The sequence below is a fragment of the Rana temporaria genome, chromosome 3, assembly GCF_905171775.1.
Source record: "Rana temporaria chromosome 3, aRanTem1.1, whole genome shotgun sequence".
Classification (NCBI taxonomy): Eukaryota; Metazoa; Chordata; class Amphibia; order Anura; family Ranidae; genus Rana; species Rana temporaria.
This window is the reverse complement of record NC_053491.1, coordinates 290,976,869-290,992,186: the sequence shown is the minus strand read 5'-3', so window position 1 is coordinate 290,992,186 and position 15,318 is coordinate 290,976,869. Positions and strand designations below refer to the sequence as shown.

Here is a 15,318-nt window from a genome sequence, read left to right as displayed (position 1 = left end):
CTGGCCGCCAGGAGGATATGTGTAACTACAATACGGGAGTCTGGGGGGAATCTCTCTATACCCAGGTTCAATAATGCTAGTTCAGGGTTAGGAGGTGTCAATATGCCTGTTATACGTGAAACACATCTGAACACACCTCTCCAGAAGCTCGTGAGGCTCTTGCATAGCCAGAGGATATGGTAAATATTGCCCACAGCTCCACAGTCTCTCCAGCAAAGCGGAGAGGCGGAGGAGTAGAACTGTGCTATGCGATATGGGATGAGGTACCACCTCAGACCAATCTTCTGGGAGAGCTCCCAGTGGTTGATACACCTAGAAGCTTTATCTATAAGTTTAAACGAGTACTGCCATTGGGTCGGTGAAAATGTTTTGCCCAGATCTATTTCCCATTTACTAAGAGGGGAGGAAGTTTTAAAGAGTAATTTGTCTTGGAAAAGGTTATAGAAGAGGGAGACTCATTTAGGGGTAGGAGTCGCTTTAGTGTAGAATTGCCAAATGGAATCCTGTATTAGCACGCGACGGGTTTGTAAAGATCTAAGATAGTGGGAAGCTTGAGTGTGTTTAAAATAATCTGTAACTGCCAGACCATATTCCTCTGCAAGCGTATCAAATGGTTTGAGCTCATTATTTCTATATAGATTTTCGATTGAGGTGATACCTCTAGTGGCCCAGTCGGAAAAGGAGGTATATGGTATGGCATATGACAGAGTCTCAATGGGAATGGGAACGGAAATGCTATTAGATACTGTGCGTGCCAAACTACACAATTCCCTCCATGCTAGTATTGAGGCCTGGAACGTTAATGGGAGATGGCTTAAGGAGAGAGGCTGCCAGGAGTCACGGACCAGGACGCTATATAGGTCTTTAGATGGACCAAGGGCCCGTTCTATGCCACACCAAAGGATGTCGGGGAAGGGGATAACCAGTACCTGAGTTGGGTAAGTATAGCTGCTCGGTGATAGTCCTTTATGTCGATCATGCCCATACCTCCCACCGATCGGTGTTTAATCAGGAGAGATTTTGCACATCTAGGGCGTTTGGTGCCCCATATATAACGGTTAAGAATGTTGTTTAAGGATTGAAGATGGCATTTTTTTAACGGGATGGGAAGAGTGCGGAAGACATACAAGATTTGGGGGAGAAGCAGCATTTTGAAAGAGGCTAGGCGACCTGACCACGTCAATTCGACCCCTGGCCAGGCGAGCAGCCTCCTTGGATATCTTATCTATCAGTGGGATATAATTAGCATCAGCTATCTTGGAGAGGTCTGTGGTGATCTGGATCCCCAGGTATTGTATGCTAGAGGCGGCCCAGGAGTAAGGAAAGGAGGTTTGTAAGTGGGATTGTAAGGAAGGGGGGAGGTTGAGACCTAATATAAAAGATTTGGTGTAATTTATTTTATAATAGGATACACGGCTAAATTCTGCAAGAATATTATGTGCTTGGGACAGGGAGGACTGTGGGGAGGTTAGAAAAAGAATAATGTCGTCTGCAAACAGACTTATATTATGGGACCGACCAGACAATAGAAAACCAGGGACTCCAGTGTGTGATCTAATCTTCTCTGCTAGAGGTTCAACGAGTAGGTTGAAAATGGAAGGGGATAAAGGGCATCCCTGCCTGGTCCCATTAGTTATATTGAAAGTGGATGAGAGCATTCCCGAGGTGTAAACCTGCGCACAAGGCGAGGAGTACAACGCCAGGATTGCCGACAGGATGGGGCCAGAGAACCCAAATTTTTCCAGTACCCGGACCATGTAGCCCCAATGAACCCTGTCGAACGCCTTCTCCGCGTCCAAAGAGAGGAGCAGAGAAGGCGTCCGAGAGGCCCCAGCATAATGTACCAAGTCAATCACTCTTCTAGTCGCATCAGACGACTGCCTGCCTGAGGTGAAACCTGTCTGATCCGGGTTGATCAGGGATGGGAGTATAGGGAGCAGTCTAAACGCCAAAATCTTTGCATACAACTTCACATCTGTATTCAACAGAGAGATAGGACGGAAATTGGCAGGCACAGTGGGTGTCTTCCCTGGTTTCGGGATTGTCACAATATAGGCATTGAGCATTTCACTTGGGAGAGAGGCAGAGAGCATTGCTTCCGAAAACACTGTGCCCAACATGGGGGCCAAGAGGGAATCAAAAGCCTTGTAGTAGCTGTTGGGAAGGCCATCTGGACCCGGGGTCTTCCCAGTAGGGAGAGACTTGATTGCTCGGAGGATCTCGGGTTCTGTGATCGGCATGTTAAGGGATTCTAGTTGGGAACTGGATAGGGTAGGTAATGCCAGATCAGTTAGGAAGGATCGGATAACCTCGTCTACAGGTTGGGGGGTGGATGGGTCCTCTCGTAGATTGTAGAGAGAGGAATAAAACTCCGCGAAGGAGTTAGCTATGTCTTGCGGATTGTAGATTTTACTACCATCTGAGGTTTTGACGAGGAAGGGGATAGTGGCTTTAACCCTACGACTCTTTAGTCATCTAGCCAGAACTTTACCTGCCCGGTTGCCGGACGCATAGTGGGTCAATTTAAGAGATTGAACATGTTTGTCATAGCGTTCGAGCAGCAGTCTCCTGAGGTCAGCGCGCAGCTTACACAATTTGACAGCTGTCGAGGTGTCGGGAGACTGCTTGTTCCGTGACTCCAGGGAGCTAATGTCAGCAAGCAAGGAGTCTAATTGCTGTGCTCTCTGCCTCTGTACCCGTGCCCCAAGCTGAATTAGTATACCTCTAATATAGGCCTTATGGGCACACCAGATAGAGAAGGGATTAGACACAGATCCAGAGTTCACAGAGAAAAACTCCCTCAGGTGGGAGGACAAGTAAGCAATGTGGGAGGGTTGTTGGAGTAGGTAGGAGTCTGCTCTCCAAATAAAGGATGAGGAGATCGGGGCCCCTCCATCCACCACCACCGGAGCGTGGTCGGACCACGTGATGTCGTGGATGGCGGACGAAGAGACCTTTTGGAGCAAAATCTTGTCAACCAGAATTAAGTCTATGCGTGAGTATGAGTTATGCCTAGGTGAATGAAAAGAATAGTCTCTTTCGCTAGCATGTTGGCACCTCCAAGCATCGAACATACTCTCAGAGTGCAGCAGGGAATGTAGATCAGGTTGGGACCTCCTGGACTTAGATGTAGTGTCCATCTCTAAGTTGACTATCAGATTGTAGTCCCCACACATGACTAGGGCTCCTTTCCGAATTTTATTGATTTTGCAAAAAAGTTTCTTCAGGAAACGGAGTTGATGAGTGTTGGGCGCGTAGAGATTAACCAGTGTGTACAGCTTGTTGTTGAAGGACCCAACTAGGACCAGGAACCTACCATCAGGGTCAGCTAATGAGTCTTGAAGGGAAAAGTTAACGGAGTCTTTGATGGCAATTAGGACTCCCTTTTGTTTTTTGGGGGCAGACGCCCGAAAGATGTGGGGAAATTTAGGGTGATGGAAGGGGGGTGCTCCAGTTGCTGTCAGGTGAGTCTCTTGAAGGCAGAGTACATCTGAGTGCAACTTTAGGGCCTCTCTCCAGACAGAGGTTCGATTGACCAGGTGGTTTAGACCCCGGACATTAAAGGAAGTTATCGTAAGTGCCATGAGTGGAGGTGTAGGAGGAATGGTAACAGTACCTTATGGTGTAGCAGTCGGTCATCCGGGCACAGCAAAGACCAGGCAGCAGGTGTGGACAGTGAACGGTTTGTCTTCAATGAGAGCAGGAGGGTATCCATCTCAAACAAGGTAGGGAGAAGGGGAGACGTTGAGAAAGGTGAAGAAACAAAAGTCATAACAAAAGTGACAAACAGAGTATATAAAAAGGGAGATCCCGTCCGGGATCTGAATGCAGGGTAGCTGCACATAGCTCAAGGAGGGGGAAATCGTGGAAGAGGAGCTCCAGCATAGTCGGGGGACAATGAGGTAAAGAAAGCAATGTTCCTGAGGCTGTGGGGCCTTATGATTTATTTTTGTTGTTGCGCCTGTGTGACACCAGTGTCCAGTCATCCTGAGTTTGAACTCTGGAGGTGGAGGGAGAAGCTGTTCCCGCTGGGGGGAGTTCAGGCAGAATGTCCCATTTGCGTAAGAGAGCAAGGCCCTCCTCCAGATTTGCTACTACAGATGAAGCCCCATCTTTGGTTATGGAGAGCTTGGTAGGTTGGCCCCACTTGTAGGTGATGTTATGGTTGCGGAGTGCTTTTGTGATGGGCAAAAGGGACCTGCGCCTCTGCATAGTGTATTGCGAGAGGTCAGCAAACACTTGTAGGTCAGCATAGCGGTCAGATGATTGGTTTTTTTTTCGAAAGGCCAACATGAATTGATCCTTTACGTGATAAAAATGAACCCTCATTAGAACATCTCTAGGGATCTTTTCAGGGAGGTGTGCAGGTTTGGGCAGACGATGGATCCTATCAACCACCAGTTCAGACTCAGGCGCAGAGGGCAGAAGTGACCCCATTAGCTCACGGGCATATTGGTGGAGCTGAGCAGGGAGGACAGACTCAGGAACACCCCGCAGCTTGACGTTATTCCTGCGAGATCTGTCCTCGAGGTCTGCGACTTTGGCTTTGAGCCATGCGACTTCATCTGACTGCTCGTTATGGGAGTCTACTAAAGAGTTGTAGGACGAGGCATATTCCCCCATTTTCTTTTCCACGTGGTCTACCCTGCCGCCCAACTCCCCCATCTCCATTTTAAAGCTCCTCATGCATTCCATCATATCTGAGTGTAAGGAGCTGCGCAGGGAGACCAGCATGTCCTTTAAAGTAGTATCTGAGACAGGCATATTGGAAGTGGGGAAGGAGTTAATAGGAGCAGAGAGCTCACGCGTATCCTCCATTGAGGCCTGCAGTGCACTGACCTGGGAGCCATGCGACTCAGCTGACAGTCGGGGGTTTGATTTCACCGGGCTGCAGGAGAGGGGGGTAGAAGCCTCTGGGGAGCGGTGTTGTGTTCCATCTCTCGATCCCGGGCTTGGTGTGCATGTGGATGATCCCCCTATGGAGGCCGGAGATCCGCCGCCGGCGCCATCTTGGGACGCGCTGTTAGGTCTGGGGGAGAAAAAATCTTCTAATTTCGCCTGGTGAGCGGCTGATTTCCGTTTTTTCGTCATCTCCGGGTGTGGAGCGGGGTCTAGGCTTGTCACCCTGGTGGTTTAGATCAGCCCACGGAGCCTCAGGACGCAGAAATCCCGACGCTGGAGCGGAGCTCCTGACTCAAGCGTCCATGCTGTTGCGCGGTACTTCAAAGGTCTTAAAGGGGAGTTTTATCTTTTACAACTTGTTGACTCATGGCATATATCACATCCCCAAGACAGGGACTATTTCTGTTTCTCGTTGGTACAGCATACATACTTGCATTTGGACTACTTTCTGGTCCCCCTGTTGACTTGATTAGGAGAGATCACCTTCTCAGATCATGCTCCTGTTTACATGGACCTACAACTGGGGCCTACCATTAGAAGCCCTCCTTTATGGAACCTAAACAAGGTCCCACTCCAATCTCCTGACATCCATGCAGACGTTAAGTGCTGCATTTCAGAATATTTCTTGCTTAAATCTGACTCAGTGGACAACCCCTTTTTGCTCTGGGGAGCCCACAAACTGGTCCCCAGGGGCTCCTTAGGCCCCATGCACACGAGACGCTGGTAAACTCGAGTTCAGAGGCATTTGGGCATTTTTTCAACTGCCCCTGAACACATTTAATGTTATCCTATGTGTCCATGCACACATTCACGTTTTTTTGCGTTTTAAAGCAGTTGGGTTTAGGCTCGTTTTTTCAGATGCAAAATTTTGGGTTCAGACGCAAACGTTTTTGCGTTTCAAAGCTTTGGGAGGGTCTACAATGTCTTTGTTATGAACACTGATAGCCACAAACGCGGTAAAACGCCGCTAAACGTGACAAAACGCCGCAAAATTTGTGGCAAAAACAGGCGTTTTAAACGCCGGTTTTTGCCTTTGAAAACTTGAGTTTACATGTGTTTGCATTTGCTTCTCGTGTGCATGGGGCCTTAAAGGTGTTGTAAAGGTAATTTTTTTCCCTAAATAGCTTCCTTTACCTTAGCACAGTCCTCCTTCACTTACCTCATCCGTCAATTTTGCTTTTAAATGTCCTTATTTCTTCTGAGAAATCCTCACTTACTGTTCTTCTGTCTGTAACTACACACAGTAATGCAAGGCTTTTTCCCTGGTGTGGAGAAAGCCTATTGAGGGGGCGAGCAGGCAAGCCAGGACACTCTCTGATTTGCAGGTAGAGAAAGGAGCTGTGTGTTAGTGGGTGTCCTGACACTCCTGCTCGCCCCCTCCCCCCTCAAGATGCTTTCTCCACACCAGGGAGAAAGTCTTGCATTATTGTGTGGAGTTACAGACAGAAGAACAGGAAGTGAGGATTTCTCAGAAGAAATAAGGAAATTTAAAAGCAAAATCAAAGGATGAGGTACGTGAAGGAGGACTGCATGAAGGTGAAGGAAGCTATTTAGGGGAAGAAAAAAAATTGCCTTTTACAACCCCTTTAATGACGATCATTGCTAAACTCAACCAGGAGGGTTCCCTGCAGGTGCATACTCTCTTATCTCAACTATCTTGAAGGCTCCTACAAGGCCAGTCTTATAAAGATGACCTACCTAGAACTCCTTAAGAGCTAACTTCTCTTGTGTTCCACAAAGTAAAACAAAAACTGGCCTGGTCTCATTGTACCATTTATCACAGGGATCAGGCAGGCTCTGTCCCACTCAAGGAGCCCTGGGATTCTATTATTTGTGTTCTTAATCTGATCCACGCAGCCAGGACCTCTAAACATCCACAAATTTTACTCTCTACTGATGTAAAAGGCGTTCAACGGAGTGAATTGGCAGTTTGTGCAGGCAACCATGGCTCATATTGGACTTGGGACCTCTGTGCTCCTTTAGATCACTTCTCTCTATTTCCAGCTTTCGTCCTCTGTTAAGGTCAATGAAACTAGTTCAGACTTTTTTTTTCATCCCAAGTGGGAAGTGCTAGGGGTGCCCCCTTTGCCCACTAATCTTCATCTTAACATTAGAACCCTTTCCGTGCAAGGTCCATGCCAGCTTTTGCAAACCTTCATTTCCGGCTTTTGCAAACCTTCCGGTGTTCACAAGGTTTGTAGCATTTGCTGATAACCTGAAATTTTTCCTCACAGATCCACTCACCTCTTTAGCTAATCTGCTGTGGGATTTGCATTAATTATGGTGCCCTGTCGCACTTTAAAATCAATCTAGCTAAATTTTCAGCACTAAATGTCTCTTTGAACTCTAGCGTGATCTAATGTCTCTGCCTTTTTTCCCCCCCGCCCCCTCCCATTTGGTTCCCATCATGGGCAACCCCGACTTTCCCCCGGGACTTCATAATATGCAATTTCACTGTTTCAAAGTTAGTGGGTATACCCATTGGACATACTTCCAGACCTCTGATGGGACCCTAACCTCAACTGACCTCACCCGGATTGTGGATGAGGCCTCCAGCTCTGTTCATACCTGTGCAAGCTTTCAGGCTCGCCAGATACCAAGCATTCACTGACTACCTTTAAAGCCCTGTGTCATAAGGTGAACCAGTTCACCATAGTCTTTTTCTAATTTACTCATCTCTTGCCCACCCAGAGGCTGGCTACTCCCCTCCTTTTTCCCTCCTTCTTCCACCCTTCATCTTCTGGCATCACAGTAGAAGCTTCTTATCTAGTCTCTTTCCTATATATTTTTCTTTCTATGTATAATTGGATGGCAGTGCCCCTCTTGCTCTATTCCAGCCCACAATGGCTGAGAAAGTACCTCAGCTTATGCTTCAACCCCCCTTTTTTTTGTAGAGTGCCCCCTGCAGTTTTGTCTACAATCCTCTTAACGAACCATTGTTTTTGACAATATCTTACCCGTTGACGAGCGAGAGGAGGAGCCACAGCTTGTGACATCACCCTCTGCTATCCGAACGAGCCAAGCTGGAGCCTCGCTGTATGTAGCTTTTAATGTTGAGAACAAGACACATCTCTTGTACTTGTTTTATGTGATAAAATCAATGGAGAGCACTTAGATATGTTTCTTTCATATGACTGGTGTGGAGGCAAACTTTGGGATTACCAGTATCGTGAACTGTGGTATACTGCAGTACCTATCCCCTGATTATGGAAACAAGCTGATATTGACCTTCCTGATGGTTCAGGGGTCCACTGTATGAGGTGAGCGAGCAATATGTGTGCTGGTGGTGGACTTATTCACCCAGGTTGCTGCTGCATCTAAAGTCTATCACTTGGAAACTTATGCTATTTATGGATTATTTGTATCTATCATGATTGGGCTTTGTACCTCTGTGAAGGATATTTGTTTATGCACAGATTTGTTCTCTATATATTAGCTCTGCACTGTTTTATCTTTATTGTCTGTTAGGGATACATGAAATTATAATATATATGTATAAATCCCTTCTGTGTTTGAGCTGATTAAATATGTTTTCTTAATACCTCGTTTTTGTCTTAATGTGCCTTTCTTACTGGTTATGATAGTCTTTCTAATATTGTCTGTATGACATTGCACTTATAATAATACCCAGTACTCTGCGTATACTGATAATTTTCTTGTCTGTTTTGTGCATAGTAATGGTTTAAATAAAGGAGTTACAAAAAAGTGATTGTAAACCCTGACATAGACCCAGTGAAGTGACTAGCCTGAGGCAATGCTGTATCCTGTCCTAGGCCAACAAGGCCCAGGCCTAGGGCAGCACTTTGCAGGGGGGCAGCACAGAAAGAGTCCCTGCCGGCTTGCGCTACACTGTTAGTGTAACGCAAGCGGCTTCTAATTTTGACTGTCCTATCATCCTGGACGACAAACCTTCCACAATGTGCTGTATGTTTTCTGCTGCACCATTGGCATGGTTATAGCTTCTTAGTCCTCTCCATAAAATTATCAGAAATTTGTGCTTAAAGGAGAACTTATAGACAACACTTATTTTTTTCATTTTGCATAGAGTAAGGGAGGTTATAGCTCCTGTCAGTTTATTTTTACCATCCCTGTCCCATTGCAGAGATTTCCCTTCACTTCCTGCCCCATAGCCAAACAGGAAGTGAGAGGAAATCTATGCAAATTTAGGGAATCCAATGCCCCCCCCCCCCACAGGCCCTAAGAACTAGTGTCCCCTCTCAAAAATTTCAAGGCGGGTCTTAAACAGAAATGGGTGTGGCCTTTACAGGAATGGGTGGATCATATTTAAATTAGGGGGTGCACAAGTTTAGTCAGGCCTAGGTCAGCACAAAACCTAAATACACCACTGGCCTGAGGTGATACCCCGAGATGAAATAAATCATCCTGTATTTGTTTATCTGCAGTCAATTATACCGTAAAGCCTTGTAAAACACACAGATCAAATAATTGTTCACATCAGCATAAAGCAGGAGGCTAGGATCTAATGTCACACACATTGCAAAGCTAGAGCAACACATTTCTTGTAATCTTATAGCTGAGTGGATTAAAGGGACACCCCCTACACAGGCTCATAGAAAAACATACAGAGCTGAGGCTGTGAGTCACTCATTAGACAGCTAAGTTACATTCTGCAAACTCAGAGTTAAAGAAAAGTATAGTTGTTTTGCATATAGTCCACTGTTTTCTTTCTTTTTTATTGCACACACATATGTTATATTTGTTTTAGCCAGCAGAAGGAGATATAAGCTTATTATCAATTTTTTCCAATATTTCCTTTGCTTTAAAAAATATTATGCATATTTGTTTCATACACACACTGTCAGTGTAAAGCAATCACACTATCTGTTTGGGGTGCACACAGATATCCTTCTTAAAGCAGAGGTTCACCCTAAAAACATGTATATAACATTACATTCTGCATACTTCCAACATTTACAGTATGCTGTTTTTTTTTTTTTTTGCTGTACATACCGTATTACTGCTATTTTCCACCCGGCTTCCGGGTGCTCACTCCAGCGGGAGTAGGCGTTCCTATGCAGAGGCGCAGTGTCATGTGGGACTTCGCCCAGATGATTGACATCTTGAGAAAAACTTCCCCCGGCGGATAAGGCGTGTCACGAGTTTCCGAAAGTAGCCAGCTCTATACGGTGCCTGCGCAGTCAGCTCTACACGGCTCCTAGTCGGTGCGCAGGCGCCGTATAGAGCCGACTCGCAGTTCGGCTACTTTCGGAAACTCGTGACGCGCCTTATCCGCTGGGGGGGAAGTTTTTCTCAAGACGTCAATCATCTGGGCGAAGTCCCACATGGCACTGCACCTCTGCATAGAAATGCCTACTCCCGCGGGAGTGAGCACCCGGAAGCCGGGTGGAAAATAGCAATAATACAGTATGTACAGCAAAAAAACAAAAACAAACAGCATACTGTAAATGTTGGAAGTATGCAGAATGTAATGTTATATACATGTTTTTAGGGTGAACCTCCGCTTTAAAGGGGACTTTTGGCAATACATTGAGTGTAACATACTTTTAAACAATATTTATAAAACAGAAATATATTTCTTTATGGAGCGTGCTTCAGTGATAAGCTGCAGTGACCCACAGTTGGCCTTGTAAATTTGTGCCTGTTAAAAATGTATGTAACCAGTTGATCTTGCCAGTTAGTCAGTTAATATTTTTATTAGCATACCTAACTTTCCAAAAAAGTGGGAGAAAGAGAAAAGAGAGAGAAAGAGCTGAGACAAACTATGTGGCACTGACAGAACTGCTTACAATGGTCAGATTTTATTCATTTAGCTAAAGCCTTTATCTCCAAATGATTTTTTTCTATTTTTACTGGTAAAAAAGTGTTAGCTGGAGTTAGGTTTTATTTGTTAGTTGTTAATATAAAGTCCATCTAAAACTACTTGTCTATTTAACACAACCCTTCCCACAGGATGACAATGCTGTTGTCAATGGGTACATGAGTGCATATGCGCAAGGGGTGTGCCAGGTGTGCCTAATACCGGGGTTGGCAACCCTGGTGGTGACAGGTTAACAGCAATCCTTCCTTGCTGACCCTGGGAACCTATACAGGAAAAAAGGCGGGGGTGGAATTTAGTGGAGCCGATCTGTATTTTCCTCCTGCAGCAGCTGAAAGTAGGCTTCTCCTCCTCTCCCTTTCATCGACATTCAACTGCCACAGGAGGAAAATACAGAGAATGAATATCAATATATGCCACCCCTCTTGTCCCTTTTCACCTTCTTTCTGTGTGCTCCCTGGCTCCCCCTTCTTCCCATTGTTTCAGGATGGAGAGTGGGGAAGAGGCCAGTAAATATGTCAAATGCATTTGTGTTGGAGCTTTGGGGTGCACACCCTAATGCAATAGGCTGCGAATACCTATGCATGGGTGGCTATGCTGCTCTTCCATAGATACATTGGAAGAGTGAACATTGCCACTGGATAACCTGGTGAAAAATAAAGGAAAACAATACAAAAATAAAGGTAATCATCACAGATAAGAATGTGTTAGCTGCAATATATACAACTTTTGTTTTTGGGCTTAGCTACATTTTCAGAAAAAAACACATGTAAATAGTCTTTGCACTATAGTATTTATTGTTTTTTTTTTTTTTTGTTTTGTTGTTATAATGAAAAAAAAAAAAAAAAAAAAAGGTTATGTAAAGTAGATCTAAACCCTAAGGTTCTATTAACACCTTTCCATTATGGTGCATTGTAGTAATGACAGGATTTCCATAATGCATGTTAAGGCACCTTGCCTGCATTGCATTAGTGTGTTGCAGCGTTATTTTTATATGTTCATTTTGAATGGCATCCCAATGCACCAAGGCAATGTAGGTCTAACTCACATGTATTTACATTTTAAAGCACTGCATGCATGAGCGATGAAAATTAAAATGGCCTTTTGTAATGTCATCCAAGGTAACATGTAATGGAATAACAGTGCATGAGCACAAATGGGATATAACTGATACCACTAAACAAAAAGTACCTGGACCTTAATGGCTGGATCACCAAATATTATTTAAAAAAAAAAGACAAAAAATATAAAACATTTACATTAAAGTGATATTAATAAATAACAAAGAGAAAAGAAAGGAGGGCGCACCGACCTAGTGCATTACCACTTAAAATTTTATTAAAAACAGAATAAAAGCAATAGTCCTACTCACAAGGAAAACTGACTAAGCGCTTTTCAGACAGCTGGACACATGCACATGTGCAAAGAAGGCCCCCAGCGCCAATGACCGTTGGCAGGCCCCACCCCTCCGGCAGGCCCCACCCCTCCCATGGAGCCCTACCCACCCATAGTCCCATCCCTAAATGACAGGCACAGATGGTGTATACATCCTAGCGTTTGCTCACATTTTGCATCCCCACTATGCGCACCTGGTGTCGTCTCTCTGTGTGTGTGTGGGTATGTGTTATGAAATATTAGGTTGGCCATTAATATGTGATCAATGCCTCAAATATTTGGCTTGCAGGCCCTGCCCCGTGTGTGGCTTCCACAATATTGGCTCCTTAGTGGAGCGTGCGCACCACTTCTACGTTGGGAAGCGACTGGAAGTAGCGGGTGGAACACAAACACACCCGCACTTCCTGGTCACATGTGTCGGGTATGCGCGCGCACTACGGGTGCGCACGCAAGTGAGGATGTGACGTCTTGGCGCTGCCGGAAGTGCGGGGTGGAACGCAGGAGGTACCCAAACTTCCTGGTTGCGCAAAGGAGTGCACGCGATGGTCGGGGATATCCAGCACATCGGGATGTCGGCTGCATACGGCCCCACTGCTGTCCCTGTCTCTCTTACAGTAAGAAGGGGAGCAGGTAAGGATCCCTATGTTTGGCCATATGTGGTGCCCCCTACGATACATTGTGCTCACCCCCTCCATTCCCCTGTGGCCTTTCCACTACCCCCCAAACTAATAAGGTTATTAAAATTGCAGCTGTCTACTGATAGCCAATGGGCTCTTTGATAGGGTGCCTCCCTTTGTATACGCCATCTGTGCCTGTCATTGGAGGGGTGGGGCCTGCCAATCAATGGTCATCAGCGCTGGGGGCCTTCTTTGCACATGCACACACACACACACACACCTATTTTAATGAGGACATACAGGAGAGAGCTACAACGGATCATTTAGGAAGGGGGTACGCCCCAGAAACACGTCAGCCGTCTAGATGTCTGAGATTCCACTGGCAGGTGCTGCAAGGTCCAGTCCAGCTGTCTGAAAAGCGCTTACTCAGTTTTCCTTGTGAGTAGGACTATTGCTTTTATTCTGTTTTTAATAAAATTGTAAGTGGTAATGCACTAGGTCAGTGTGCCCTCCTTTATTTTCTCTTTGTTTTTAGCCATATGAACACCCTTTGTTCTGTGGAGGGCCGCAAGACTATAGACTACACTGCAGTACCCGGTTTTGGCGAAACACCAGAGCACAGGAGGATTTATGTGTTACTATTAATAAATAACACACATGTTATACATACTGGCTCTGTGCAGTGGTTTTGCACAGAGCAGCCGCGATCCTTCTCTTCTCGAGTCCCCCCGCCTGCGATCCTGTCCCCTCCCTTCTGCCCCGACAGCAGCCTGCTATTGGGGCACCCAAGCAGGCTCACTTCCAAACCGCTGCTCTGCGTGTCCATTCACACATGGAGTGTGGCTGGTCCCTGCCCCGCTCTCTCCTAATTGGCTCACTGGCTGGGATTGACAGAAGCAGGAGCCAATGACTCCTGCTGCTGTCTTAGCCAATGAGGTGGAAGAAACCCAGGAGAGCCACTGTTCTTTTGCACATTACGATGGTGCTTCAGGTACATTTTGGGGGGGCTGGGGGAGTTGCTGCACCCAGAAGGTTTTTTACCTTCATGCATACAAAGCATAAAAGTAAACAAAAACCTTCAGCCTTTACAACCACTTTAACAAATTAAAGCTTATATGAGATTTTTTGGGATTGTATTTGGTTATCATAAATGCATGCTCCGATGTCTCAAGTTGTTCAACAGCAGCAATGGAATAACTGTAACTTCCAGGAGAATTAATCTGCATCTGTAAAATCTATATTTTCACTATTCACTATACATTGCATTGTCCACTCTATCTTCCTGAAAAACATAGATTTTCCCTTGGATTTCAGTGTAATCTGTCATTGCAATTAACCATTATTTTTATTTTGCATTATAAATATTCAATACATTATACAATAATTATGTTTCATTATTTATGCATCTATTCCTTAAACCTTGTAAAAAATATTTTATTTAAAATAATTATGTTCTAAAAAAACAAAGCCATTTGTCTAAAAAAAGTAAATAAGAATAAATACTTACAGCTTGAAAATTCCAGAGGACAAGAATGCTCATCCATTGGAAAGTTGTGGAGCTGCAGTTGGCACTCGGCATCTATTGTAAGCCTGCAGAAAAATTATTTTAAAAGTTAATAGATATTAATAATACTTATAAGATATATTTTACTTGACCTATTAAATTTTATATGGGAACATTGGTTACTCTTCTGTAAAGTATGCATATTAGCATTCACCAAAGAGTTTTGTGACTATATGAAATCAAAAGATGTACTTAGTGAATTCCCCTGCTCTTGCTAGTGTTATATTAATTAAGTGGCTGCTTTTAACTGTTGGTATATGTGCATGAGAAATGTTCAACTGTCTTTTGCAAGTCTAAGTTTCTTATACACTATAGAATATCCTGTTTCAGTTTAATGAATGCTATGTTAGGATATATAAGCTTGTGCAGGAGCTCTCACAGATTGCAAAAGGACTGGATAGAGAGGAACATTGGTGCAGCAAAATATATTTGCAAATGTATCAACTGAGGCCATTTTGTTAAACTAAAAGCAACTGCTGATTGCCAGAGAATCTTATATTAAACATGTGCAGAATGCCCAAAAATTGTTTTGTTTCGGATATATTTGTTATGTTACAAATTTTGTTTCATTGATTTGTTTCAGAATTTGTTTAGTTTAGTTTTGTTTAACCTTGTATGTTTGTTAATTTTCGAAAGGAATTCCAAATTTTCGGAATGATTCGAATTCGGAACGGTTGAAAAATTATCCCCACTGACTGCCTGCTCCTCCAACTGACATTTCTTAACCACTTCCCTACCACTGGACATCATATGATGTCCTGAACTTTCTGGGGGGGATATCTGAATGATGCCTGCAGCTACAGGCATCATTTAGATATCCTTCTTCAGCTGGCGATTCTGTGCACCATAAGAATGATCAGAGCAGCAGTTCCACCGCTTGATCATTCTTATAGGCGGCGGGAGGGGACGTCCTGCCTCCCACTGCAATCTGGTGCTTCTCCGGGCTCTCCTGTGCCATCGGGGGCCCAGAGAATGAATCGGCTGGCCCCCGGATGATGAGGATAGAGATTTCCGGTGACTATCTTGTCACCGGTCATCTCTAT

The 15,318-nt window shown here is 44.8% G+C and overlaps 1 protein-coding gene across 2 annotated transcripts in view; it reads right to left on the bottom strand.

Annotated features, from left to right (window-relative positions):
* The window catches only part of GABRG2 (gamma-aminobutyric acid type A receptor subunit gamma2), a 375,570-nt gene that overhangs the window by 110,036 nt on the left and 250,216 nt on the right, over window positions 1-15,318 (bottom strand). For both annotated transcript variants that reach the window (XM_040344731.1, XM_040344732.1), the window contains exon 5: window positions 14,219-14,301. In XM_040344731.1, the coding sequence (XP_040200665.1) occupies window positions 14,219-14,301 (83 nt within the window). The remainder of the gene's footprint in view (window positions 1-14,218; window positions 14,302-15,318) is intronic.